General features: G+C 57.8%; 1 protein-coding gene across 1 annotated transcript in view; it reads left to right on the top strand.

Annotated features, from left to right (window-relative positions):
• The first annotated feature begins 3881 nt into the window (after positions 1–3881).
• Positions 3882–26623, top strand: part of CSPG4 (chondroitin sulfate proteoglycan 4) — a 39690-nt gene continuing 16948 nt past the window's right edge. The window contains exons 1-2 of the mRNA XM_038010192.2: positions 3882–4163; positions 24087–24250. Of these exons, the coding sequence (XP_037866120.1) occupies positions 4076–4163; positions 24087–24250 (252 nt within the window). The 5' untranslated portion in view covers positions 3882–4075. The remainder of the gene's footprint in view (positions 4164–24086; positions 24251–26623) is intronic.

The following is a 26623-nucleotide window of genomic DNA, read 5'->3' as shown; positions in this document are numbered from 1 at the left end:
GCCTGCTTCTGCAGAGCAAAGGCTCCGAGAGGCTCCTTCACCGCCCCCGGCCCTTGTCCTCCCAGCACGGCTTGTGCGTGGATCAGAGCCCAGGGCAAAGCCCTCCACTGGCCTCCCCAACACCTGGCTCCTGAGGGGGGCAAACATAACTTTCCAGCTCCCGAACTGAAATTGTTGGGACTGGCTGCTCCCGCCCCTCCTGAGCCTGGCTGCCTGTACTTGGAGGAGCCCTATGTGTGCCTCTGCCAGAAGCAGGATCAGCACCACTCCTAACAGAGGCCCCAGGTCAAAGGCCCAGGCCCAGAGCCCGCTGCTGTGGAGCTCTTGGCCACAAAACTGCGGGGCCACTGAGCCAGCGCCTAAAGCCCATGCCCTCTTGTACAGTAGTGGCCTAGGTTCTGTGACCTTCATGGCAGAGGGCCAATTCCCTGAGGGCAGGCCCTGGGCAGCAGGAGCACAGCCCTGCTTGGGCACCACCCCATCTAGGGCACAGGCACACACCATTTACCAGCAAGCTGGCTTTGGCCACAGGCTCCTTGGGTGGGGCCCAGGCAACCAGGGTGCAAAACGCCCTGGCCAAGGGTGGGGCCAAACCACAGCCACTGCCCAGAGCGGGGACTCTTAGTCCAAGAACCAAGAAGGGTAGGAGTGACCAGCAGCGCCTGGCCAGCATGCTTGGCTGAACTCTGCTGGCAGGGAGGTGGGTATTACTGGGCCCTCTGTTGTCTTCTTCTCTGAGAACACTTGGAGAAATGGAGGCAGCACATACCACAGGTCACTGTAGCTTCACAGAAGTTTGAATCTTCTTTTGCCCCTGGGTGGGAACATCCTTCTTCCAAGTGTGTTCTAAGCCTCCTTCTTTCCTCCTCCCTCCCGCCCTGTCCCCTGTCCCATGCTTGGCTGGGGAGGCATGGACACCTCCTGACCCAGCTAGGCAGGCCCCAGGTGAAACTTGGAGAGCCACGGAGATCAGGACTCCAGGGAATCGTTTGAAAGAGAAGTCACCGTGCACGAAGGAGGGCTAGGAGGGCTTGCTGGAGGAAGGTGAGATGTGGCCAGGGAGCTAGGGGCAGTCAGGGATGGCCACCAAGGACGCCTGGCCAAGCAAAGTCATGGCAAAGGTTGGAAGGCAGAAGGGAGAAGGCCCAAGCCAGACCTGAGGATGCCAGGGAGGCCCAGGTCAGCTCTGCTCAGCACTGAGGCTTCAGGGCCTCAGGGGAGCTTGCTGAGGAGCTGGAGAGGGGACAGTTGTGGAGCAGGCACGGCTGGTCCAGCAGCCTTTGTTCCAAGACAGTGGGAGGCGGTCAGTGGTCAGTTTCAAAGGCACACAGGGGCCTCGACTTTCTGCCAGTCTGCCTGGCATGATGCTGCCCAGCATTGGTCCAGAGTTCCAGCCCTAGGTTACGGCTGAGCAAAGGCCAGGCCTGTGTGCGCTGGAGCCGCAGCATCCCTTTTTCACTGAGAGCCTCAGTTTCCTCATCTGGAAGCAGGGACACTGTCGGCCAACACATACACTTCCCAATGTTGTCAAGAGAGCAGGTGAATGTTTTGTAAACTGGGAAGCCCCAGCAGAGATGCGCCAGCCGGGTTACTGCCGCTGTGCTGGTTGCCATTATTTTCCAGGCCTGTGTTTCTCTGCCCAGCTAGCAACAAGGCAGGGGGAGGCTCCCAGCTAATCCAGACTTGAATCTCAGCTGTGGGCGGGAGCGCCCTGTCTGGAGGCTCCATAGACATCTGTGTAGGTGGGGAGCAGGGAAGATGGGGAGGGGGAAGGGAAGGGGAGATGGGGCCAGTAGGGATCTTCACCCAGATTTTTGATTCATAGAGCAAAAATCCTTCTGTCTTCTTTTTTCATTCCTGAAAAGAAAGCTCTTTTCCTCCAAACACAGTCTTCCAAGCAGACCCCCCAACCCCAGCTCCATAGCTGGTCAGTAATTAGCCCCTAATGAGGACCAGGTGTCCTGCTGACTTGAGGAGAAGGAAAAACAAGGGACAGCCAGGCGCAGTGGCTCACGCCTGTAATCCCAGCACTTTGGGAGGCTGAGGTGGGCAGATCACGAGGTCATGAGTTCAAGACCAGCCTGGTCAACATGGTGAAACCCCGTCTCTACTAAAAATACAAAAATTAGCCTGGCATGGTGGCGCACACCTGTAATCCCAGCTACTCTGGAGGCTGAGGCAGGAGAATCCCTTGAACCCGGGAGGCGGAGGTTGCAGTGAGCCAAGATTGCGCCATTACACTCCAGCCTGGGCAACAGAGCCTAGCACAGCCTCCATCCCAGGCCTCCTAGGGCACCTGGATGGAAGCTCTTAGGTTTGCCAAAATCCCTACAGAACAGCAGCAATTGGTTTCTTAGTCAACTACAGCAGGCATTTATTGCATACCTACTGTATGCATCAGCCTCTGAAGGAGAAAGTTCAAGCTTTACAAGGGAGGTCATATGTGTAAAGCTATATGTAAACCATGAATCACAGGGAATGTGCAGGATGACAGAGGCAGAGGAGAAAGGATAAGCATTTCTTGAGCACCTACTGTATGCCAGGCCCTGGGCTAGGGACTTCAGGTACATTGAAGCATTTAATCCTCATTAACCCAATTTTACAAATGAGGAAACTGCCACAGAGAGGTGAGGGGACTTGTTCAAGGTTTGACAGCCAAGTAGAGGAGCTGGGATTCGAACCCAGGTCTCTCTGATTTCAAGACCAATACTCATAACCCCCACACGGACCAGGCACCATCACACCTGAGCACTGTACTTAGGGTCAAAGACCTGGCCCCATCTCTCAGCAGCTATGTAGACCAGCTCCAGTCCCTTAATCTCTTTCAGCTTCAGTTTCTTCATCTGCAAAATAGGCCTCAGTTTCGTTGCAAAGTATGAAGTGCTGTACACATTGTGGGACTATTACTGGTCAAAGGGAGGAGCTGGGAAGAGGGTGCAAGGTGGGGTTGGACTAGAGATGGGCTGGAGCAGACAGATGGAGGGACCTGGATGGAGAAAGTAAACCAAGACCTGGTAACATTGGGACTGGACAGAGAACAGGCACAGCCTCTAGGCACCGGAAGCTACAATAACGTTGTCCTTTCTCCTGTTTGGGACTAGGCTGATGTTGCTGCCTGGAAGGGAGCCAGCAGAAGGGCCCCAGCCTGAAGCTGTTAGGTAGGAGCTAAATCCAGGGCCAGATTTCCTGGAGGCAGCCTTGGGAAGTTGAAACACCCAGATTCAGGGGTCAGGAGGCCTGGGCTTCTGGCCCCAGATTGGATCTACTTTCCACCTGGAGTCTTGTAAGAGCCATTTTCAGCTTGAGCTGCACTTTCATCCTCCATGAAATGGGGGAGGGGATGCTCATCACCCACCGTGCAAAGTTATTTTGAGGCAAATGTCATGGCGGGACTGAGAATTCTTCGCCCTGTGAGGAAATCCAGACATCTCTCCTTTACAGACAGGGAGACTGAGGTGAGGCCCTTCCAGGCAGAGAAGGTCACTGTTGCACCCATGGGCAGTGCCCCACAGGACCTTGGGCGGTGCCTCTGGAGTCCAGAGAAGTTCCCAGGGGGCCTCCGAGGCAAAGCAGCCCAAAAGCCGCCTGTGGCGGGTGTGTGTCCTTCGTCCTAAGGCTGGAGTGTGCCTGTGGACGGGTCTCCTGAACTCCCGCAAAGGCAGAAAGGAGGGAAAGTGGGGGCTGGCCCAGCTCATGCCTCCTCCCTGAGGGGGTCTCCCGGGCTTGGCTCTTGGGGCCAGAGTTCAGGGTGTCTGGGCCTCTCTATGACTTTGTTCCCAGTCTTTAGGGTGGGGCTGGGGGCTGGCCCAGCTGTAAGGGCCCCCCCTCACCCCTGCCCCGGAGAGGAGCAGCCCCGCACGGGCCCTTTAAGAAGGTTGAGGGTGGGGGCAGGTGGGGGAGCCCAAGCCTGAAACCCGAGCGGGCGCGCGGGTCTGCGCCTGCCCCGCCCCCGGAGTTAAGTGCGCGGACACCCGGAGCCGGCCCGCGCCCAGGAGCAGAGCCGCTGGCTCCACTCAGCTCCCAGCTCCCAGGACTCCACTGGCTCCTCTCAAGTCCTGCCGCCCAGCCCGCCGGGATGCAGTCCGGGCCGCGGCCCCCACCTCCAGCCCCCGCTCTGGCCTTGGCTTTGACCCTGGCTATGTTGGCCAGACTTGCATCCACCGGTGAGTGAGGGTCCTGAGACCCCGACCCAACCTGGCAGAACTAGAGGGGTTCCTCCGGGAGGGAAAAGGGACAGGAGGAGCCAGAAGTGGCCCGTAGATGGGGAGTCAAGCAGGCTGCGCTTCTCCCACCACTGGCTGGGGTCGCAAGGGGTTCAATCCTGGGGTGGACACGGGACCCCGCTATCTCAGGTTATGGGGTTTCTAGCTAGCCAAGGCTGCCCAATTAGGGGTGGGGGCAGGCGCCCCAGGCATAGATTGCCTAGGGCGTGGCTTTGCCCGTTTGGATTGTCGGAGACACCAGTGGGGCCACCCCAATGCTGGCCGGGCTTTGTTTGCCAGGCAAGTTTGGGGTGACTATGTTGGGGTCCAAAGGGACCCGGCAACAGTGAGAAGTGGGTCCTCCAGCCTCAGAAGCCCGGGGCCAGGAACGGGGAGAACAAGGCGGGAAACGAGGAAGGAGCCACCCTGCCCTCCCCTGTGAGGAGCCCCCACACACACCCCTCCAGCCACCCCCCAGCTCTGCCCCTTCTCCCCTCTCCTTGCTCCCCTGAGGATCTGTCTGTCTATCTGCCACCTCCCCTCTTCCTTCTCTCCTCCTCTTCCTGACAGGCAGGACCCCCCACCCACCACCCACTCTCAGCCTCCTAGAGGCAGAGCCAGTGCCCCTCAGATACACTGTGCCCCAGCGGGGGCTTGTCCTCCAGATAGCCCTGGACCACCCCCTGCCACACCTCCTCATCCCAGCACTGACGCCTGACCCAGCAGAAGCTGAATGAAGTTCACTTTCAGGGAAGTGCTGGGATGTTTCCCCTCTCTGTCTCGATGCCAGAAACCCCAACATGACAGCATTCTTCCTTCAGCGAAGGCAGCTCTACTTGTGCCATAAGAACTGTGGCCTTAGGGCCCATCCATCATCACTACCCATGTGTGATTCAGTGCTTCAGCTGCACCTTCGAGATCATTCCCAAGAGCAACATGGAGCCAAGGAAGGGGCTGAGCCTCCTTCACAAGGGCCCAGGCCACACCCTTCTCCCCTTCAGATGGAGAAGCAGCTCTAAAAGAGGGCATCACATGGTTCCCAGAAGGGAAGTGAGTCAAGGGAGGACCCCCCGGGGTGAATCAGGGCTGGATCCCCAGGCTCCCTATTCCTACAGGGACCGGATCCCCTGAGATCTCAGGGCCTGAGGGATGGGCTGGGCGGCCCGGGAGAGGGGAAGGGAGCATGCAAGGTGACCAGGGCAGTCAGCTCATCCAGGCCCCAGCCTCCAGCCGAGGAGGGATTCCAGTACCCCCACCTCCTTGTACTTCAACTGAGAGCCATTCTCAAATACCTTCTTAGCCCTGACAGCATGCAGGCATGGTGCTAGGCTCAGGGGCACAGGATATTGAGAGACTGAACTGAGACTCGTTCAGGAGGCAGAAAGGCAAATTGAATCTCAAACAGCAAATATCTGGATGAAAAGTACGGAGGGGAGAAAATCAGGGGCAAGCTGGGGCGGGACACAGGTGGTCCTCGAACCATGCCTTGGTGGATGGGAAGGGAGTCAGTCCTCCAGGCAGGGGCACTGACTCAGAGGTACTGAGGTGGGCGTAAGCAGAGGGGTGTTGAGACAGGAAGGCCAGCAGCCTGGTTGGGAGGCACATCTCAAGCACAGGCCAGGGAGAACCACTGGGCTGGGGCACGGAAGCCTTAAATGGCAAAATGAGGCCCACAGCCTTATGCCCTATTGCAGAGGAGATGCCACCAGGGTTTTAGGGCAAGAGAACAGCATGGTGCTGTGGGGTTTTATAAAGTTATACCACCCCCTGCCTTTAGGAGGACTCAGAAGTGAGGAGTGGGTGGGAGAGCTCGTGTCCAGCAGCCCATCTCTGTCACCACTCCTGGTCCAGCTCCCTGTCCTGATTTCTGCAGTACGGGCAGCTCCTGCCTGAGGGAAGTGTCCCTCTCACCCCTCCCGGATGCCCCTGGCTGCAAAGGCCCTTGTCCTCCCGTATCCGAGTGAGGCATGCTGGGAGACTCTCCCTCCTCTCATCAACGTTTGAGGCATCTGGGTCAGGGGGCCTGGCAGTCAGCACCCTAGAGGCCATCTGGACCAATCTCCCACTTGTATAGAGAGGGAAACTGAGGCCCCAGAGAGGAAGAAAAGTACTCTGAGTTCCACCAAGAACCCCAGCAGCCCAGGAAGAGCCCCCAGCCCTGCTTTGAGGGTGCTCCCAGCCTGCGTGGGGGCCTGGGCTTGGGCCACTGTGACAGTTTGGATGACAGATGCAGTGTCCAGCTCCTCAGCTGTGTGGGAGGCCCCAGCAGAGAGCCAGGCGTCAGGGGAGACTGGATTTGAGCCAATACTGGAAGGACAGGCAGAGAAGAAGGAGGTGACATTCTAGTCAGGGGGTCACAGTGAGCACAGGGCAGGCAGGGATGGTGGCTCCCACACCTCTTCCCTGGCATCGCTGACTTTGAAAGGCAAAATGTGAGGGGTTGAAGTGGGACCCAGGTGGGGGAGTACCTGGCAGGGAGGGCTTGTGTGTTACCTGGGTGGGAACTCAGAATTGATGGGGGTATCTTAGCATGCAGGCCCGCAGGGACACCAGGTACAAGAAACTGAAGCAGGGTAGATCCTGCTGCCTCTGAGGATGGCTTGAGGGGACCAGTGGTGCTCGGGACAGGCACTAAGCCTTGTGTACACCTTGTGTGCCGCCCCAGGCCTCTGGAGCAGGCCGGGGCCCAGGGGCCAGCGCCCTTGGCCCAGCCCACCCGGACTCGAGAAAAACTGTTCTAGAGCCAAGTGTAACGGAGCCTCCCTCCCTACGCCTGCCCGCCCAGGCAGGACAAGAAGGGCCTTTTAGTGCTGCCCGCCTGGGGGGACCGGGGTGGGCCATGCCAGGTGGGCCAGGTGGCTGTCGATGGCAGGAGGGGAGTGGGGTGCGTGTGGAGCTCGTGGAGGAAGTGTATAGGCTATGTCTGGGAACTGGGCGTGCTGCCCAGGAGAGGCGGGCAGGGGAGGTGGAGTTGGAAATAGCCCTGACGTCCACACTTACTGGCGCACACAGATGTGGGCACACACACGTGCACACGGCCACTCTCACAGACCTGGACAAGGTGGCCGGGACCAGGAGCCCAGGACAGAGGCTACTGCCTCTGTCTCCAAGTCCCCTACCTTAAAGACCTGGGCCAGTGGCGCTTGCAGGGAAGGAAGTGAGCACAGGATAGGGACAGGGGTGCCACCCTGAGCTGTGTCTTCTATTCAAGGCCAGGAGCAAATGAACAAGAGGCCTCTGGGTCTGGGACTGGAGCCTGATCCCTCCCTGGTCCCTCTGCTCCTTCACTGCCTTTCCCCCTGACTCCCGCCCCATCCAGCTCTCCTCTTGCCTCCAACATGCCCTCCGCCCCAGCATATGTCAATTCAGTAGAGCCTTGTAGAGAGAGCTAAGACTCTTCCTCCAGCTGCAGGCTTAGGGCAGGTTTCAAATGTACTATATTACCATTCCTACTGAGTTTGTATGAGGAGTTTTTGAAGGAACTGAATTTGTATGAACAATTTTGTGCTTGGCTCCTCTGTGGGGCAAGGGTTCCTAGCTCTCTCCGCTTCTCTGGAGGGTCCGTAACTCCAAACGGGAGAGGATAGAGCTGTCTTATCGCTGTGTTCTTACCTCCAGGGACACCCCATAGTGCGCACTCACCATGTTGTTAGTCCTGCAGCCCCACAGCAGCCCTGCAGGTCAGGAAAGTCACTGCAGCCTCAACCTCCCAGGCTCAAGCGATCTCCCCACCTCAGCCTCCTGAGTAGCTGGGACCTCAGGCATGTGCCACCACACCAGGGTAATTATCTTTTGTAGAGATAAGGTCTCATTCTCACTGTGTTGCCCAGGCTGGTCTCGAACTCCTGGGCTCAAGCAAGCCTCCCACCTGGGCCTCCCAAAGTGCTGGGATTACAGATGTGAGCCACCATATCTGTCCAACATTCCCATTTTACAGATGAGAAAACTGAGGCTCAGAGAAAAGCAGGGACTGCCTCAGGTCTCTCTCTGGGCACACAGGCCGTGGTGGTCTCACTCACCCCAACAGCAGTGAGCTTCCCCACATCAGGCCAGGTGGACAGCCACCCACCAGTGGGCTTAGGCCCCATTAGGGGAAAGAGAGAGGTCTGCAGGGACAGGCAGCTCCCTGAGGACTCCAGATGTTTGTTCCTGTCTCCCCATCCCCCACCAGCCAGCATTTTCTCCCTCTCCAAACCCTCCCCACTTTCTCACAGCCTAAGCAAATCCCCTTCAAATAAGCCCCCACCAAAAGCTGGGGTTGCCAATGAAGCCACGTTTGTCTCTCTGTAGGGTCATAGCTGTAGGGCTGCCATCAAGGTGGCCTGGTGGCAGGGGTGGGCCCCGTCAGGAACAGTGCCTGTCCTGTTGAGCATTCCTGCCTCTCGCTCAGCTCCTCCCCACGCCCATGCCGCTCCCAGCCTGTGGAGGAGCCCGCGGGCTCTGCCAGCCTTGGCGTGTGTTAGCCAGGCCTCCAGCCATCGCTCCTGCTTCAACACTTCAGTGTGTGGCTCTCCCGTGGCCTAAGGTTGAGGCGTGTCAGTGAGGCTTTCTCCCTTCCCGGAACTTACTGCAGAAACCCCTGACCCCAGACCAGCCCCCAGTGGATCCTGGGGAAACCCGGGCTCGGAGAGAGGAGCCTCCTTGTTCAGAGTCACACAGCGAGTCCTCAGCAGATTAGGGGGTGAGCTCCCTACTCTTTCTCCCTGGTTTGGGCGGTAGCTTCACCCTCAGGACCAGCAGCTCCCCGGGAGCACACATCCCACCTGCTTCGCTCAGGGGTCTCCCCCATCGTAGGGCTCACAGCCTGGTCCCCAGAGGGGTGTAGAGATCACTGAGCCAACCAGGGATTTTCTAGCTGTGCTCCAACGCACCCCAGGGCTTTCCAGCTGAGCCAGCCTGGAGGCAGCTGAGCTTGGGATTATGGGATGCTTGCCCCACCCCAATTCATGCAGAGCCGCATGAGTTCTTGGGCTCCATGAAGATTGGTAGTAAGGGCCCTTGGAAGATGTCCTTCCCCAAGTCTGGGAGACTGGAGGCCGGGAGCAGAAGACGGTCCCAGCTTCCTCACAGCAGGCCTGGGGCTGTGTGGCCTTTCCTGCCCCAGCTTCCTGCTCCTGCCCCTGCCTGCTGGCCCTCACGCCACACTGGCTGAGTGTCCCTTATCTGAAACATTGGGGACCTGAAGTGTTTCAGATTTAGGAATTTTTTGACTTTTGGAATATTCGTTATATATAATGAGATATTTTGAAGATGGGACCCAAGTCTAAACATGAAACTGATTTGTGTTTCATATACACCTTGTACACATAGGCTGAAGGTAACGTTATAGATTTTTTTAAAGAATTTTTTGCCTGAGAGAAATTTATGTTAAGTTCTTATGTGTGGAGGCCAGGTGTGGTGGCTCACGCCTGTAATCCCAGCACTTTGGGAGGCTGAGGTGGGTGGGTCACCTGAGCTCAGGAGTTCGAGACCAGCCTGGCCAACATGGTGAAACCCTGTCTCTACTAAAAATACAAAAATTAGCTGGGCGTGTTGGCAACCCCTGTAATCCCAGCTACTCGGGAGACGGAGGCATGAGAATCACTTGAACCTGGGAGGCAGATGTTGCAGTGAGCTAAGATCACGTCACTGCACTCCAGCCTGGGCGACAGAGTGAGTGAGGGCTCATCTAAAAAAAAAAGTTCTTATGTGTGGGATTTTCCACTGGTGGCATCCTATTGGCACTCAAAAATTTAAGGGCATTTGGATTTTGAATTTTCAGATTAGGGATGCTCAACTGTGCTACACTATGTCTTTCTCTCCCCAAATATAGCATCCTCCCTGGTCAAGGTGATCCTGTGTCCCACAGACTGGCTGATCAGGTAGAACTAGGGCATCAGATAATAACCCATAACGGCTGGCACCCTTCCACTTCTGCTCAAGCTGCTCCATGCAACCGGCCTTCCCTTTCCTCATCCTCCAAGGCTCAGCTCCAGCATCGCCATCCCCAGGAGCCTGTTCTAACCACAGATTGCTCTGAGACCCATGACCTGGACTGTGCCTCTCCTGGGGCCCTGCCCTCCATCTCTGTGGGGTTATAGGCCTTTCTTCCCCCACCTTCACCTGGCCTCTGTCCCCGGTCCATGACCTTCTTCAGCCTGACACCCAGTGTCTCTACTAAAAATACAAAAATTAGCTGGGCATGCTGGCGATGCCTGTAATCCCAGCTACTCGGGAGACTGAGGCATGAGAATCACTTGAACCTGGGAGGCAGATGTTATAGTGAGCTAAGATCGCGTCACTGCACTCCAGCCTGGGCGACAGAGTGAGTGAGGGTTCATCTAAAAAAAAAAAGTTCTTATGTGTGTGCGTACACACACACACTTACACACACACACACTCACACACATACACTGTCACACTCACACAACGCTCACACTCATACACTCACACACACACACACACTCACACACTCACACACACACACACACAGAGTGTTGCTCAGCAGGCAAGGAGTGTCCCACCCCTGAGCCAGCAGCCCCAGGGAAAACCGCCAACTCAGGACACAGTGCCTCGTCCCACCGCCAGGGCCGGCCCTCTGGCCTGGGCCAGTCCACTCTCTGGGGAGATAGAGGGGGCTGGGGAGAGGAGACCAACTTCCGTTCCCACCTAAGAGCAGCCCCTTCCCCCACCCACATTTCAGGAAGGGGCAGCTATAAATACCAGTAGGACCAGGACACTGATTCCCACGACACCCGCTTCTCCCTGCCCCTTCCCTGTGCACAGCGGCTGGGGCCAGACCAGCTCTCCTGCAGCTGGAGGCCACCCAGGCAGGCCTGAGACCTAGCCACACACACACAGACACACACACACATACACATAGAGACAGACGCATACACACACACACACATACACACACACACAGACATACACACACACACATACACATAGAGACAGACACATACACATACACACACAGACACACACACACACATACACATAGACAGAGACACGGACACAGAGACATAGACACGGGCACACGCACACACACAGACACACACAGATACATACAGACACAGACACATACACAGACACACACAGAGATACAGACACATATGCACATAGACACAGAGACATAGACACACAGACACACAGAGACATAGACACACACAGACACAGACACACACACACAGACATACATAGACACAGACACACACATACGCATACACACACACAGAGACACAGACACACACATACACACAGACACACAGACACTCATACGCGCGCACACACACACACAGAGACACACACACAGACATACACAGACATGCACACAGACATATACACAGACACACACACACACACACACACACACACACACTCTTACTTCCCACCCTGGCCAAGGAAGGAGCAAATCACCCTTTTTGGGAGTCTGCGGGCAGCTGAGAGGGAGCTCCTCCCCTGCCCCTCAGCCCTGACCCAGGTCCCACCTCTCCCTCCTCTGAGTGCTGAGCTGTGGGCACCCATACAGGGAAGCGGGAGGCCAGGCACGGGTGGTAAAACACGGCGTTAGAGGGCTCAGATTGAATTCCAGCCCTAACACTCCATGCCTGACCTTGGGCAAGTGACTCTGTCTTTCTGAGCCTTAGTTTTCTCCTCTCTAAAATGGGGATAAATAATTTCGACCTCTTATGTGTTGTGAGGATTAAGCAAGACACTGTGTCTGGAATCAATGCTCAGTGCCGTCTGCTCCTGAGGCTGCAGTCACTCTGCTATTAGCATCTTCTTCCCAGGGTGGAGCAGCCCGGCCACATGGGGCTTCTGCTTAGGAATCTTTAAGGAAGGTTCCGAGGCAAAGGCTTGGAGGAGGTGGCCCTGTGAGTCTGTGTGGGACCAGGTGACGTGGAAAAGGAGAGGTGGGCTCTTGAGGGGGGATCAGCCAGTGGCTGCCTGCCAGCCCAGGACCCTTCAGAAGGTGGGAGGGGCTGGGGGTCTGCATCTGTCTGGCTAACTGGGCTGAGGCCCACACCCCTCTCCCAGTGCTAGAAGAACTGGGGACAGCCCCTCCCTGGCCCCTCCCCAGGGCCTGTTTCTCCCAAGCCTAGCAGCCCCTAGGATGGAGCTCACTGGGCCAGGGCACAGCAAGAACCCCCGGTCCCCAGAGCAGGTGGGTGGGGAGAAGAGAATGAGCAGGCGTCAGGACCTTTTATGGGATGGGGGACTCTAGAAGCCTGTCTTTTCTCTGTTCTCTACCAGCCCCTCGCGAGTCCCTCTCTGGAGGTGGGGGCTGGAGGCCAGGGCCCAGGGACGCGAGACAGCTCACCTGCCAGTGTCACCATGGTGCTCTTACCAGCACTCATGATATAAGCAGTGGTGGCTGCATCATGAGGAGCAGAAATCCAGACTGAAGGGAGGGGACAGCCCTCTCCGCTCTGGGCTGCTAGGACCCCTCAGGGGTATGGGTGTATGTGTGAGCTCAGCGTAGGGGAAGGTGTGGGGAGGTGACTGAGGTGACTGCAGAGCGGGGTGTGCAGCTCAGGGCAGGGACACTGGAGGGACCCCGGACAGGAGCTGGCCCACGCCTCAACTCCCAGGCCGAGATCCCATTGTGCAGGCTCCCACTGCCTTCACCCCCATAGTGGTGACTCTTCTCCACAGACCCCTGGGCAGGGCCTGGCCAGGCCCCCCACCCACATGTGCTAACGGAATCCAGGTGGCTGCTCCTGGCCGAGGTTCCATCTCTGGGCATCTGGGGCCCATGTGCTTCTGGCCACCCATCTGGAGCCTGGCTGAGCCCCTCCAGGGGTGGGTACTCAGACAGGGGCTGCCCCTCCAACCGTGGACAGCCCTGGAGTTGGGGAGATATTGTAGAGACCTCAGCCAGCTGGGTGATGGTGCCACAGCCCTTGGGCTTCCTGGTCCTGCTGTGTGGCCTTGGGGAGACCCCTGGCCCTATCTGGGCCTCTGGGTGGAATCTTCAGTCTCCTGGGTCAGCTCTAAATTCTGTGCTTAAGCCTCTTGGGAACAGGACAGGGGGCTCTGCCTCTATCTAGAGAGAGCCGGCTGCTTGTCCTGGGCTAAGCAGCAAGGCAGGCTAGGCCTGGAGTGGGGCTGAGAAGCAGCCAGCCTGCCAGGGCTCCCTAGCACTGGAAAGCCGCTTTCCTAAGTTGGCATGGAGCCCCGGGGCTCTCCCCGGGATGAGAGCAGCGGCTCCTCTCCACCCCCGGTTCCCATCTTCCACCCCTGGCCCCAGCCCCGCCCTGCCAAAAATAAACCCAGACCACCCCATCTTGTACCAGCCAGACCCACCCAGCCCCTCCAGAGCCAATTGAGTCACCACTCAGAGCTGCTCCTTTTTTAACTGTCTGAGTCACTGCTTGTGGCTCCATGACACATGCCCCAGGCTACAGTTACCCCGAAGCCCCCTACAAGCGCAGCCAAGGGAGGGTCTGAGTAGAGGCTGGCAGCAGGAGTGAGTCCAGGCCATAGCCTTAGCTTGTGAGCCCTCCAGGCCTAGGGAACTCATCCCATAACAAGCCAGAGACCAGACCTGTCCCTCGAGATCCTGGCCTGAGGTCCTGGCCGTGCCCAAAACAGCCCTTGGGGATCTTGGTGACAAGGTCAATCTGGGCTCTGCCCCACCGCATTGTGTTGCCTCCAACAGGCCTGGGCCTCCCCTGCAGGACTGCCAGGAATGGAGGGTCTCCAGGCCCTGGGCCCTAGGGGCTGGGGGTGGGCGAGGCCTGGCCTTCTGGGGTGAAGGCCACAGAGGCGCCTGCTCCCTCCCTCCTCACTGGCTCTACCCAGACTCTGACCGCGCTGCATGGAGCACCATGAAGACTTTCTATGGGACGGAAGCCACACTTCAGTCTCCCCTCACGGCTTCTGTCTGCCCCTGCTAAGGGTCAACCGGGCTGCAGAGCTTTCCCCTGTCTCTCTGTCTGCGCCCCCATCCTGCTCTCTCCATCTCTCTGTCCCTTCCCACCCCTGGGTCTGGTTCCTCCATCTCTTTCCGTCTGTCTTTCCCACCCTGTCTCTCTGTCTGCGCATCTCTCCAGTCCTGCTCTGTTCTCCTTCCCTTCTCCTTTACCCGGTTCCGGTTCGTGGCAGTCAGAGTGCTCCCTGCTGCCAGCACCCCACCCCTCCCCAGGGCCCTCTCTGCCTTCTCAGTAGACATAACAGACCCTCACCTCCTCCCATTCCCACAAGGGACTCCGGGCCCCAGGGACCAATCCTGAGAAATGTTCCGCCCCCTCACCAGGTCCTCCCTGGCCGGAAAGTGCAGGCTACATCCTGTCCCAGGGAGTGTCAGGATCCCACAGACACTTCCCTGGGAGTTGAGAAAGGCGGGCAGGGGGGCCTGGGAAAGGCCCCACCTCCCAGCCAAACCAGAGCAGGGGCCCGTAAGCCTCAAACCCGTCGTCTCCTGTCTGTGGCTGTGGCCTCTGGCTATAAATAGGGGCTCGGATTCTATTTTCTTTAAAAACAAGCACCAGACTCTGTCACCACAGGCCCAGAAAAGCAGTCTCTGGCTGTGACAGTCCCTTGAGCCCTTCCAGGCCATTGTGTCCAGTCCTCTGCCTCAGCCCTGGGGCCCTGGAGGGCAGAGGAGGCCTAGAAAGGAGCCTGGAGGTAAGACAAGGTGGGGAGGGCTGGGGCAAGCTCCCAGAGGCAGCCCCTCCCTCCTTTCCTCCCACCTCCTGTCCCCAAGCAAGGTTAGTCTTGTCCCCAAGGCTCACAGTGTAAATGGAGAGAGGTGACAACAGCACAGCCCCTGGGCCACAGCGAGTGTGTTTGCACCCCAAGGACAAAGAAGGTGCTTTGGGCTTTTTTCCTGAAAGAGCATGAGGACAGTTCACAGGCGGACAGGAGAGAAGAGCTGGCCGGGCAGCTAGGCCCATCCTGAGTGAAGGCAGCAGGCGGGCCCTGCTAGGCGTGTGCAAAAGCAGTGTAGGATCTAGTGAGGCAGAGGTGTGGCGTGTCCATGGAAGACAGCAGGAGACTCTGGAAGGCAGAGTCAAGGGCACCCTGGCCTTCAGTGCCACTCGGAGGTGGGGGCCTGACCCTGGAGCAGTGGGAGCCACCAAAGGCTTCCAGGCAAGAGAGGCTGAGGGAGCGGCTTTCAGTTTGGGTTAACTGGGGCTGCTATTAGCAAAGGGAGGCAGGAGATTCATTAAATCGGACTAAGGACCGTGGCCAGTTGCCTTATGGATGGACCAGGGAGCAAGAGAGGGAGATGAATTTGAAGGAGAATTTGGGAGCAGGAAGGATGGAACCTGAGTATTAGTCAGCAGTGGCCATGGGGAGGGAGGAGGAGGAGAGTCCAGCGCGACCCTCAGATGTCTACTCAGCAACGGGTGGACAGTTGGGCCTTCACGGGGCTGGGGAGCAGGCTGTAGGGGAGAGGACACTGAGTCCTCCTTGCTTTGGGTGGGGTTGGGCTTGGGGGTTCCCATGGGTGTTCGTGGCGTGGACATCTGAGGGACACTGGCAGTGGGCTGGGAGTCCTGGAGAGTTGGTGCCAGTGAGAGAGACATGGTACATCAGCAAAGAGGCTGGGCCTGAGGCCGGGAGGGAAAAGGAGGGCCAGGGGGAGTGTGGTGGCAGTGGGCACAGCTCCAGGGGGGCCCACAGACTGCAGGCTTCCAGGCAGTTGACAGGTGGTGGTGCTAGGCAGGAACCTATTCCTGGAGGAGCCAGGCCTGCCCAGGAAGAGAGGTCTCAGTTTCGGAATCTCTGATGGGCCTGGTTAGCCCAGAGGTCCAGTAGCACGGACACTGAGGTTTCCTCGTGCACCCTCCCGGCAATGCCCTCCCGATGGAGCACGACCAGTGCCTGCGCCTGCTGTGGTGGGACAGCTCTGCCTGATAGAAAACCCCTCACGCAGGCCAAATGCCACCTCATTTGATCCTTTCGTTCCCTTAGATACTGATGTCACCTCCCTCATCACCGGTCCGTGGGCCTCCTGGCTGCACACACGCCCTGGGCAGGGGATGTGGGCCCTGGTCCTGTCCTCAAGAGCTTCCAATCTGGCCGGACCTGTGGCCATTTAGGCCAGAGGTGGCTTTACTGTACCCACAGTAGTAGCTACACCTCTTGCCAGTCTGCTGGGCTGGTCAGAGGCCAGATCTGGGTCCCTCTATCCAGGTCCCCTTTTACAGATGGGGACACTGAGGCCAGGGAAAGCATGGAAGCACATGGCTCTGAGCCCTGTGTGTGGGCTGGGGGTGTGAGTCCTGACCTAGGCATCTGCCCTGTATTCAGACAGGGGAACTGAGGAGGAGGCACACAAGCTACTGTGCACAAGTTGTGCCACCAGATTTCAGGTCCAGGCAACCATCCAGACCCACAGTCACCATTTCCTCTGTTCTTCCCCCACCCCAACTCACACTCACTATCTCCAGACCCAGCCCGCCAGGCTGGGGAAGCCCCGAGACGCCACCCCAACCGCCCTGTCTTTGGTGGTTTCTGCTGCCAGAGCCAAGGGGAGACTCAGAGATGAGCCATGGGCTGCCTGGTCCTGGATGCGGCCCAGGAGAGAGCCTGGCCCTCAGCCTCCTGGGGGCAGGTCCCACCCAGACCCCCGTCTCTCCACCCTCCTCCCGGACCTCCAAGTCCCCAGTGGGCAGGGCTGGCACTTATCACTGACTTCTAGACTGAGTCATCCCCCGCCAGCCCCTGCAGAAGGGCCCTCCCCATGCAGCCAGCCCCAGAGCCAGAAAGGTGGGGCTGCCAAACCTTCCAAGGAGAGCAGATGCTTCCCTCCCCTCCTCGCTGCCCCCTCCCCCCTCCCCACCCTGACAGAAGAGCCCCAGGGGACAAGAAGGGAAAGAGTGTGTCTTCCCCAGGCTGGGGTCCAGCTCTCACACCCTCCTCCCACTGAGGCCCTTGGCAGATGCTCCACTTCCGATTCACAGGCAGCAAGTAAACCCACCACGCCTCTCTGGGTGCACGCACGGTGCATGTGCCCTGCCCCCAGCCCCCAGCTCTGGAGCCACACCCGCAGGAGCTGAAGTCCCAGCCCTGCCGCTGCTCCACAGGCTAGCACAGAGGACTGCGCTCTCTGAGCCTCAGTTTCCTCACCTGTAAAATGGGAGATACCTCCCAGGAGCCTGCTGGGCCTGGGAGGGGGGTGCTGGGCAGTCCTAGTGCCAAGTGAGGGTCCTTCACTCTTCTCTTCCCTGCCAGAAACCTTACCCCAGCCTGGGTCCACTGAGGTGAGGGTCCCAGATCCGCTAGGGCCAGGAAAGTGGGGAGAAAGGAGGTTACGGAAGGGGCCTGGAAACCCACCCATCTCCCTGTACAAGGGGGAAAATTATAAGGCAGGGAAAAGCCTCTTGGAACCACTCCCCACCGCAGCCACCCCACCCTCCTCGCCTGAGGCCTGGGGAGCAGCAGGGCCTCCACAAAGACACCATTGAGGCCCCGCTTCCTCCTCCCCCGGCCCAGCCCTCCAGCCTGGGTGGACTCTGGGCTGCTTCTTCCCTCAAAACCTCTCATTTCCCTCCTGCTTCCTCTGTGCTCCACTAGGCCCCAGGGTTGGGACATGTGGCTGGGAGCCCAGCGTGCGGCCCCTATCAGCCTCTGTGGACCAAGCTCCGCTTCTCCCACCCCACCTGCCCCTGCTTCCACTCTTCTTCCAGACGGGTTCCCTTAACTGGAAATGTTCCCCAGTACATGCCCCTCCAGGTGGGTGACTCAAAGCGCTTGGTTAGAGGACTGCAGCTGAGGCCAGTGACCAGGGTCAGGGCCCAGCCGATAGCTGAGGAAACTGTTTTCCTCCCTGGCTTCCTTGGCCTTGCAGGGGACCGGAAAGGCCACTAAACAGAAGGTCAGCTGACCTGAGTGTGTGTCTCTCGGCTCAAGAGTTCTTGGTGCTGCCCTGACCCCAACAGAGGTCTCTGCAGCATTTAGACATGGAGGCAGTCACCTGAGCATGTGCCTGGCATCCCAGTGCTCCACTGGGATAAAGCAGTGTCTCCTGAGAGGATGGCTGCTGTTGTAAGCTCCATGGGATTTGGAACTAACCTACTGTTGTCCACGTTTCGGTAGCTCATGGGACAGGAGAGGAGCAGGCAGTCCGTGGGCTGTGGGGATGGCCCTGGGTGGTGGAATCCCAGTCTGGAAGCAGCCAGGAAGAGTGGCTAATGGGCAGTGAGCCCTGTGGGGTCTGCAGGTGTGTGAGTGTCTCCCAGGCAGCCCACCCTGGCCAGCGATGAGCCATCTAGCCTGAGCCCTGGTGACCCCAATGTCATCACTGGGGAGGTTATGTGGTCCCCTTAGACTGACCTTAAGTCTCCCCTGTAACGTGTAACCTACCCCCTTGTAACCCTCAGAGTAACAGGTTGGGGGAAGGCGACAGTTCAGTGTGGGTGGCTGAGCCTGGGGATCTGCCGAGAGGAGGTTTGAGAGGGGCTGGCACCTGAGTAAGCACATCAGACAGCTTCTCCCTTGCCTGAGGAGCCCAGGGAGACCAATGTGCTGGGGAGGGAGCCTCCAGTTATGGCTCAGTATCCAGGGCCCACAGTGGGACCACACCGTGGACTCAGCACCCCCCCTCCTCGCCTGCCTTGCCGCCACACACGTGTGTACACGTGACACTGACCCACACTCCCGCACGCACACTCGCCCACGCCCCGCCTGCTGGCTTGAAAGTAGATTGCTGGCGGAAGAAAAATCGGGGAGTCCCCTGGAGGTGCAAGGGGAGGGGAACTGACCCGGTCTAGAGGGCCAGGTGACCTCAGGGAGGGTCTGCTGCTGGGGAAGCGCACCTGGCCTGTCCATGCTCTCACACAGCTGGCATTCAGCCCCCAGGTGAGCCACGACCCCACCCCCGCCCCACCGCACACACACCCATGAGGGGAGACAGAGAGCCCTTCATCCTGGCCTTGGCCCTCCCAGAGCACCCCAGCCCACAGCCCCCTCAGACTCCCTCACCCCTGCCTGCCTAGACCTGGAGCCAGGATCTCTACCCGTGGTGCAAAACTCTGAGGGGCTATGGTGGAGAAGTCCAGCTTCATCTTGGAGCAGGGCCCTCCCTCCCCAGCAGGCTGGCTGGGCGTCCCCTCCTCACTCCTGTGCATAGCAACAGGCTTGCTGCCAACATCCCGCCTTCTCTGTCTCCCTAGAGTTTTCCTCCTCCATCCCCTTCCTCGGGCCTTGGTCTGTATGTGAATTCAGTCTTTATGGAGGAGGGCATCTTGATTTCTCCTTCTCAGTTTTAATAACTTTCTCCCATGTTAGCTGTCTTCTTTGATTCCCATCACTGCATTGCTGTATTTGTGATTGAGTGAATGAATGAATGGGTCTCCCTTACGCATTCCACCTCTCACCTCCTGCTCTGTTTCTGTGGCACTGGGTGTCCTTCCCCCACATACAGATGTCCAGGTCTCCTGCCCTCACCCTCAACTACGGGCCCAGGCACTCCCCACCAGCCATCCTGCCCAGCAGCTTCAGGCTCCCAGACTTTCTCCCTTATAAAGTCAGGCAGCAGCAGACACCCAGGAATGCTACTGCTCCCATGACGCAGCCTGGCTGTGGGGCTGCCCCCAGGCAACCGGGAATGTGGTAGGAGTGGGGCACACAGGGATCCGCTGCCAGAGAGTGGGGTGTAGTGGGGGTGCCTGGGTGGGTGGGGCTCACACGGGTGATGCTGGGCCTGCTGGATCTCTTTCTGCTTCTCTTTGTCAAATCGCTTCTCTGGAGCCTCAGTGTGTCTGTCTGGAAGGTGGAAGCTGAGTGCCCTGCCGCAGCCTTGAGCTACAGAGAACGCTGATGCTGTGGGACTCAGCACCCATGAAGGGTGGGGCCCTGGGCTGGGGAGGCAGGAGGCCCCGGGCCAGGCCCTCCAGACTGTCCTAGGGCAAAGGGTGATGTGCCCAGAGACAGCCAGGATGGGGCAGAGGGAAGAGGGAGCCAAAGAGCTAGGGGGAGACCAGGGGGAGCAGAGGCAGAGGCTGGCAGCAGGGATGGCCAGAGTCGAAGGAGAGATGGAGCAGATACAGGGACAGAGGCAGCCTTCTGAGGACTCAGAAGAAACAGAGCCCACAGCAGCCCTCAGCCTGGAAGAGGCATCTGTGCCTGAGACCTGGCCCTGGGCTGGCTGGGGAAGGTGGGGCCCTGGTAGGGGGAAGCGGGCCTGATGGGCAGAGATGCTCCCCTCACGGTGACCCCTTGTCCCTGGAGCCTGGTGTCAGAGGGCTGGGCGTCAGGATGGAAGCCTCAGGAGCCCATCCACACTCCTCCTAGCAGTGCCTCCAGGGAGCCCGGAGATGCCAGGGAGCCCGGAGATGCCCTTGCCCTGCCAGAGGAGGCTTGCTGGGGACCTTGCCCGAGGTTTCCCCTAGCCCCTGAGAAGGGACTTGGGAGGGAAGGACACAGGCTTTTTCTGTGCCCCCATTCCTAGGTCTCAGGAAGGATGGAGCCACCCCACCCTCAGGCCCAGACAGCAGTGCCCTGTTCATGGGGAGGAAGGGTGGGAAGCCTGAGGACATACCCACCTTTAGCAAACCTCTCTATGGGCGCCGAGCAGGAGGGGCAGGAACCCTCCAAGAACACACAGCCCCTTTCATGGAGCCAGGCCCAGCCAAGTAATGGCAGGCGGGCACCGAAGGGCAGGACAGGCCCGGGCACAATCATTGCTCTGTCCTGGCAGCTCCCGGCCCACACACGCGCGCACACACACACAAACACACAGCCTTACTCAAACCCAAAGCACACCCCCAGCAGCCACCCACATGCTTGCAGGCACACACAAATACACATCTATTAATATACAGCCCTGGACGCTCACCGACGCACCTTCCAGAGAGAAGCCCATACACGCAGCACTCTTCCTGCCCCTCCCACGGGCCCGCAGACCTGTGGGGCATCCTGCTCCTCTCATGCCCAAGGCTTGGCACCTCCAGACACCCCACGCCATTAACCTTCTCCACATCCATATGGACAGCAAACTCCTAGACCAGGGAGGGACCCCCAGGACTAATCCCCACAGTCAGGAGGGGGAAGAGGTGGGAGGAATGTGCCCATTTTACAGAATGGTGACACTGAGGCCTGAAGTGGGCCCCTTCTCCTGGCTCAGAGGGCAGCCCACGGAGCTGCTGTAGGTCTGGACTGGTGTTTTGATGAATCATGGGTCCTCTTGACCCAGGAGAGTCAAGGGCATGTCCGATCCAGCCTGTGCCGATGTCTCCCCACAACCTCCTCCATCCCCCCTGCCAGGCAGGCAGCTGAGCCTGGCTTGACCCATTCTACTTTCCCCTCTACTTCTCTTGCTTCAAGTTAATCAGAGTCTATAGGGGGTGAGAGAGCAGAAACCCTCCTCAACCCCCCCAAGGGGGACCTGTGTACCCCTGCCAGTCTCTCACTTGGCCTTGCTGCTGTCCTCAGAGACTGCTGCTTCCTCCCTCTCTGTGACTGTACACCACTGTCACCTCCTCCAGGAAGTCCTCTGGATTGACTCCTAGCTTATTACATCTTTATCCTGCACACCCTCTCCATTCAAAGCCCCTCTTCAACTGCCCCCGCCAACCACCTCCAAGACAGGGATTCTGGGTTCTTGCAACTGAAGCCCCTCAGAGAGTGTAAGAGGGGCAGAAAAAGGAAACCAGGAGGTGGAGGGAGTGGCACTGTCAGAGTTTCCAAAGCCCTGGCCAGCAAGGCCTCAGAGGCCTCTGTTGGGATGGGGGGCTGCCTGGCTATGCGCTCCAGCAGCACAAGACAGCCTGTGTGAGCCCCTCCCACTCAGCCCCACAGGAAGCAGCAGGGCCCAGCCCCTCAATGGACCCATTCAGACCCCAGTGCTCTGGAAAGTACCTCTGCTTCCTGCCACCCTCCCACTCTAGCCAAACAGGCTCTACTGTCTTCTGCTGGGAGGGGGCTGCAGGCAGGTTGTTCAGTGGTTAGGGCCAACCATCTAATTCAGTTCCTGTCTGGCCCAGAGCCCTGACATTGACCAAGCCTTGGCTGGTCTACATATTCCTTTAGTGCAAGGGTGGGTAGTGGCAGGGACATGTGCTGGGTAGGTAAATGTTTAGCAATGGGCTTTCTTGGGGAGGGGGAACCCTGATTTGCAGTATTTGCCTCTTTTCCTGGTATGAATATTCTCACTATGGGCAGTATCACCTGGCTCTCAAAATTCCTGAAAATTCAATAGTCGGCTCCTGACAACTGCTGTGAGCCGCTCCAGCTGGTGACGGTGGTAGCTCCATCCTGCAGGGCCGTTTGCCCCCACCCCTTGTGCTATGGCCTCCCTCACTTTAGTGTGCTATCTTTTGCTCTTAGGAATCAATGTCTTTGTAAATAAGGCACCCCAGTAGGTGGCCGCCACCTGCAGTTCCCTGGTCTGCCCTTTGCTGGCACCAAGCTCTGCTGAGCCTGCTGGGCCATCTCTATGCAGATGGTCTGCAGGGCTCACTTGATTCCCTTAGCTTCCCAGACAAGGTGCTGGTGTTGCCAGCAGTACTGGCAGGAGGAGATAACTAGAGGGGATTTAATGCAGCTCACGGGGTTCTTACAGGCTGCCCTTAGGGCGTACAAGTCTCCACCTCTTCCAATGGCTGAAGCTGCTTTCTCAGGCGGATGGCAGCTGGCTCAGGCTGGCCAGGGACTAGCACATGTGGGGCCGGTGCCGGATCATCCCTATCAAGGTCATCAGCCTGTGCTTGCTCTCGGGGTTTGAGGGAAACCCAACAGGGATGAATCACCGTTTTTAACCCGTGTTTGTCTGTCCCCCAGCCCTGGACATCTGCAGGCAAAGTCAAAGTTATATTTGGCTCTTATCACCACAAAAGGCATAGACCAGAAATTGTGGCAGCGGGTTGGAAGTCAGGGAGGCTAATTTGGGGAAACTGTCTGGAGGAAGCAGCAATTCAAAAGAGGAGGAGTCCCGGTGTGGGACAGAATGGGCCCTGTGTAGGAACCACTAACCACAGGCAAGCCCAGGCATGGCCTTCTGCCTGGTGAGGCCCTCTTTGGCCTGCCCAGCAGATCCTCAGCCCCTTCCAGCCCCTGTCTTCAGCCTCAGCCTGCGTGGTGGCCTGGGGAAGTTGGGAGCTCAGCTGTTCTCATCCCTGGTTCCTTGGCCATGGTGGAAACAATGGGGCCGGATCTAACTGCTCATTGGGGACTGTGAATAGCTCTCCAGCAGGAAGCAATAGCAGGGTAATGGAGGAAGTGTGGGCCCACTTTGGTTTGACCCTGCACATGGTCTCCATCTGGCCTCAGAGCCTTTGCTCTTTGGCAGACTCAGGCTAATAAGCTCCCGCCCCCACCCTCAATGGCAGGTGGAAGAATGGCCTGAGAGAGAAGCGGGGATAGGTGGGCCATGCTGACACCACTGCCAGATCCCAGCTGTGGCCCCAGCCAACCCATGGAGGCAGGGCATGGCACGGCGGGCACTGCACAGGAGCCCAAGCACAAGGGCACTTAGGAGAAGGAATCTGAGCAGGGATCAGTCTGGACTGGGGGTGATTCTCCAGAAACTCCATTCCTCGGGGCTGTGACCACCAAGCCAGGTGATCAGGCCAGTGATGTTTCCCTTTGGGTGGGGTGGGGGACCCAGACCCAGGAGGAAGACTCCTCTGGGGCCCAGGGGAGGTGAGTCAGAGCTGGCAATGGCCTCCGGCTCCAGGTACCTCCAAGGAGACCTGAGTTGCTGGGAATTTCTGGGTCTGACCTCCTGCAAAGTCAAGGTCTGGCTGGACACAAGGTGAGGCTGTGCCTTCTGGTGCCAGGACGAAGAAGATGCTGGGATCCAGGCAGTACTCACAGACAGCATCATATAGCAGAACCATGAGGGTGCGCCAGCACGGACCCCTTTCTTCAACCCACCGGTACCTCTTTGTGGCACCTCACCTCCTCCAGGCAAGCATCTGAGCCTGGACCACAGCTCCCTCTCTCATACAGCTTCCTTCTTCGGTGAGAACCACCTGGAGGTGCCTGTGGCCACAGCTCTGACCGACATAGACCTACAGCTGCAGTTCTCCACGTCCCAGCCCGAAGCCCTCCTTCTCCTGGCAGCAGGCCCAGCTGACCACCTCTTGCTGCAGCTCTACTCTGGACGCCTGCAGGTCAGTGACGTCCCCCTGGGATCCGGGTGGGATTCAGGGTGGGATTCCTTCTCTAGCTTTGAGTGAACCCCAGCTGGCTGTGTGACCTTGTGTAAGTCACTTTTATCTTAGGGTCTCAAGTTCTCCACTGTGGGGTGGGCAGCAGCAGCCTAGAAATGGCAAATCCTTCATGAACTGGCTCTGCCCACTGGCTCCCTCCAACCATGTTTCCCACCACAAGCCCTTGCTGTCCCTTTGTGCTCTGACCGCACTGGACTGCTTTCAGTTCCCGGCCATCTTACAGTCGCTTGATGCCAGGCCTTTGGTCACTACACTCCTTCTGCCAGGTGCGTGCCTCACCCATTCCCTGCACATGCCTAACTCCAGCCTCTCCTTGAAGTCTCAGTGTGGACATCCCCTCCTCCTGGGCAAGGCCCCCTCCTGGGTCCCCAGGACCCCTGTGCATCCCTGTGGCACTACACCAATTTCTCTGCAGCACCACTGCCTGTCCACGACAGTAACAGCACCAGTACTGCCTCAGCTTCCTCCTTTTTCCATTTCATCCTTCAAGACACCACAAGCTTTGTTAGTGAGGAGTCTTGTGGCTCTTTCTTGAGTCTTCTCCCAAACCATGAAGAGTTAAGAACCCAGGGTCTTATTCCAAATTTGTGCCAGGCTGGGTGCAGTGGCTCATGCCTATAATCCCACCACTTCGGGAGTCCAAGGTGGGAAGATCACTTGAGCCTGGGAGTTCAAGGCTGGCCTGAACCACACAATGAGACCCCCCATCTCTATTTTTTTTTTTTTTTTTTTTTTTTTTGAGACAGAGTCTTGCTCTGTCGCCCAGGCTGGAGTGCAGTGGTGCGATCTCCACTCACTGCAAGCTCCGCCCCCCAGGTTCACGCCATTCTCCTACCTCAGCCTCCTGTATAGCTGGAACTACAGGCACCCGCCACCGCGCCTGGCTAATTTTTTTTGTATTTTTAGTAGAGACGGGGTTTCACCGTGTTAGCCAGGATGCTCTCGAGCTCCTGACCTCATGATCCACCCGTCTCGGCCTCCCAAAATGCTGGGGTTACAGGCGTGAGCCCCATCTCTATTTTTAAAAGAAAAAAAAGACTGGGCACGGTGGCTCACACCTGTCATCCCAGCACTTTGGGAGGTCAAGGCGGGTGGATCACCTGAGGTCAGGAGTTCAAGACCAGCCTGGCCAACATGGTGAAACCCTGTCTCTACTAAAAATACAAAAAAGGCTGGGCACGCTGGCTCATGCCTGTAATCCCAGCACTTTGGGAGGCCGAAGCGGGCGGATCATGAGGTCAGGAGATCGGGACCATCCTGGCTAACACAGTGAAACCCCGTCTCTACTAAAAATACAAAAAATTAGCCGGGCGCGGTGGCGGCACCTATAGTCCCAGCTACTCGGGAGGCTGAGGCAGGAGAATGGTGGGAACCCGGGAGGCGGAGCTTGCAGTGAGCCAAGATCACGCCACTGCACTCCAGCCTGGGGACAGAGCAAGACTCTGTCTCCAAAAAAAAAAAATAATAAATAAAAATAAAAAATAAAAATACAAAAAAATTAGCCAGGCATGGTGGCACGTGCCTGTAATCCCAGCTACTTGGGAGGTTGAGGCAGGAGAATCACTTTAACCCAGGAGGAGGAGGTTGCAGTGAGCTGAGACTGCACCATTGCACTTCAGCCTGGGCAACAAGAACCAAACTCCATCTCAAAAAAAAAAAAAAAAGAAAAGAAAAAAATTGGGGGCAGCCATCTCCTTCCACACCCCGTGGGGAGAGGACTAGGGCTTGGTCAGTTTGCTGCTTTCATTGCTTCTCATTGCCACAGGGTGTCACTGTTAAACACTGGTGTGGTGCAGGCTGGTGCTGATGACTGTCCAGTTCTGCAAGTACAATGATGCCACACCCCTACAGAGATGCTCCATACCAGGACTCCAAAATTATAGTTCTTAGTGCCCTGATTCTGCAGTTCCCATACTCTGCCACCTCCCATTCTACCATCTGGGAGCACTGTACCAGAGCCATTTCTGTTGTCAATGTCATGGAGACAGAACTATATCCATCTCTCCCCAAGATCTCCTTCCACCCCAGGTCAGGGAGCTTTTTCTCAGAACACACAGTATTTAAATTTCAATTTAAAAATTAGCCTGTCTCTGAACAGTGAGCCTGGCTGCCTTCAATGACCCCAAGAAACTTTGCCCTGTTGAGGGGGACTGATCGAGGGATTCCCAGTTACCCATTATTCCAGAGTTGAAATCCAGATTCCAAGACAATATTTCTGGCACCTCTCACTCAAGGAAAGGGGGGAAACATTTTTAAATACAGGTTGGATTTCTAAGACAGCATCTTGCTGTATGTCAGTTCCTTGTGGGCGAG

The sequence above is a fragment of the Chlorocebus sabaeus genome, chromosome 26, assembly GCF_047675955.1.
Source record: "Chlorocebus sabaeus isolate Y175 chromosome 26, mChlSab1.0.hap1, whole genome shotgun sequence".
NCBI classification, from domain to species: domain Eukaryota; kingdom Metazoa; phylum Chordata; class Mammalia; order Primates; family Cercopithecidae; genus Chlorocebus; species Chlorocebus sabaeus.
Note: the sequence above shows the minus strand (reverse complement) of the source record. Positions and strands in the feature narration are given on the sequence as shown.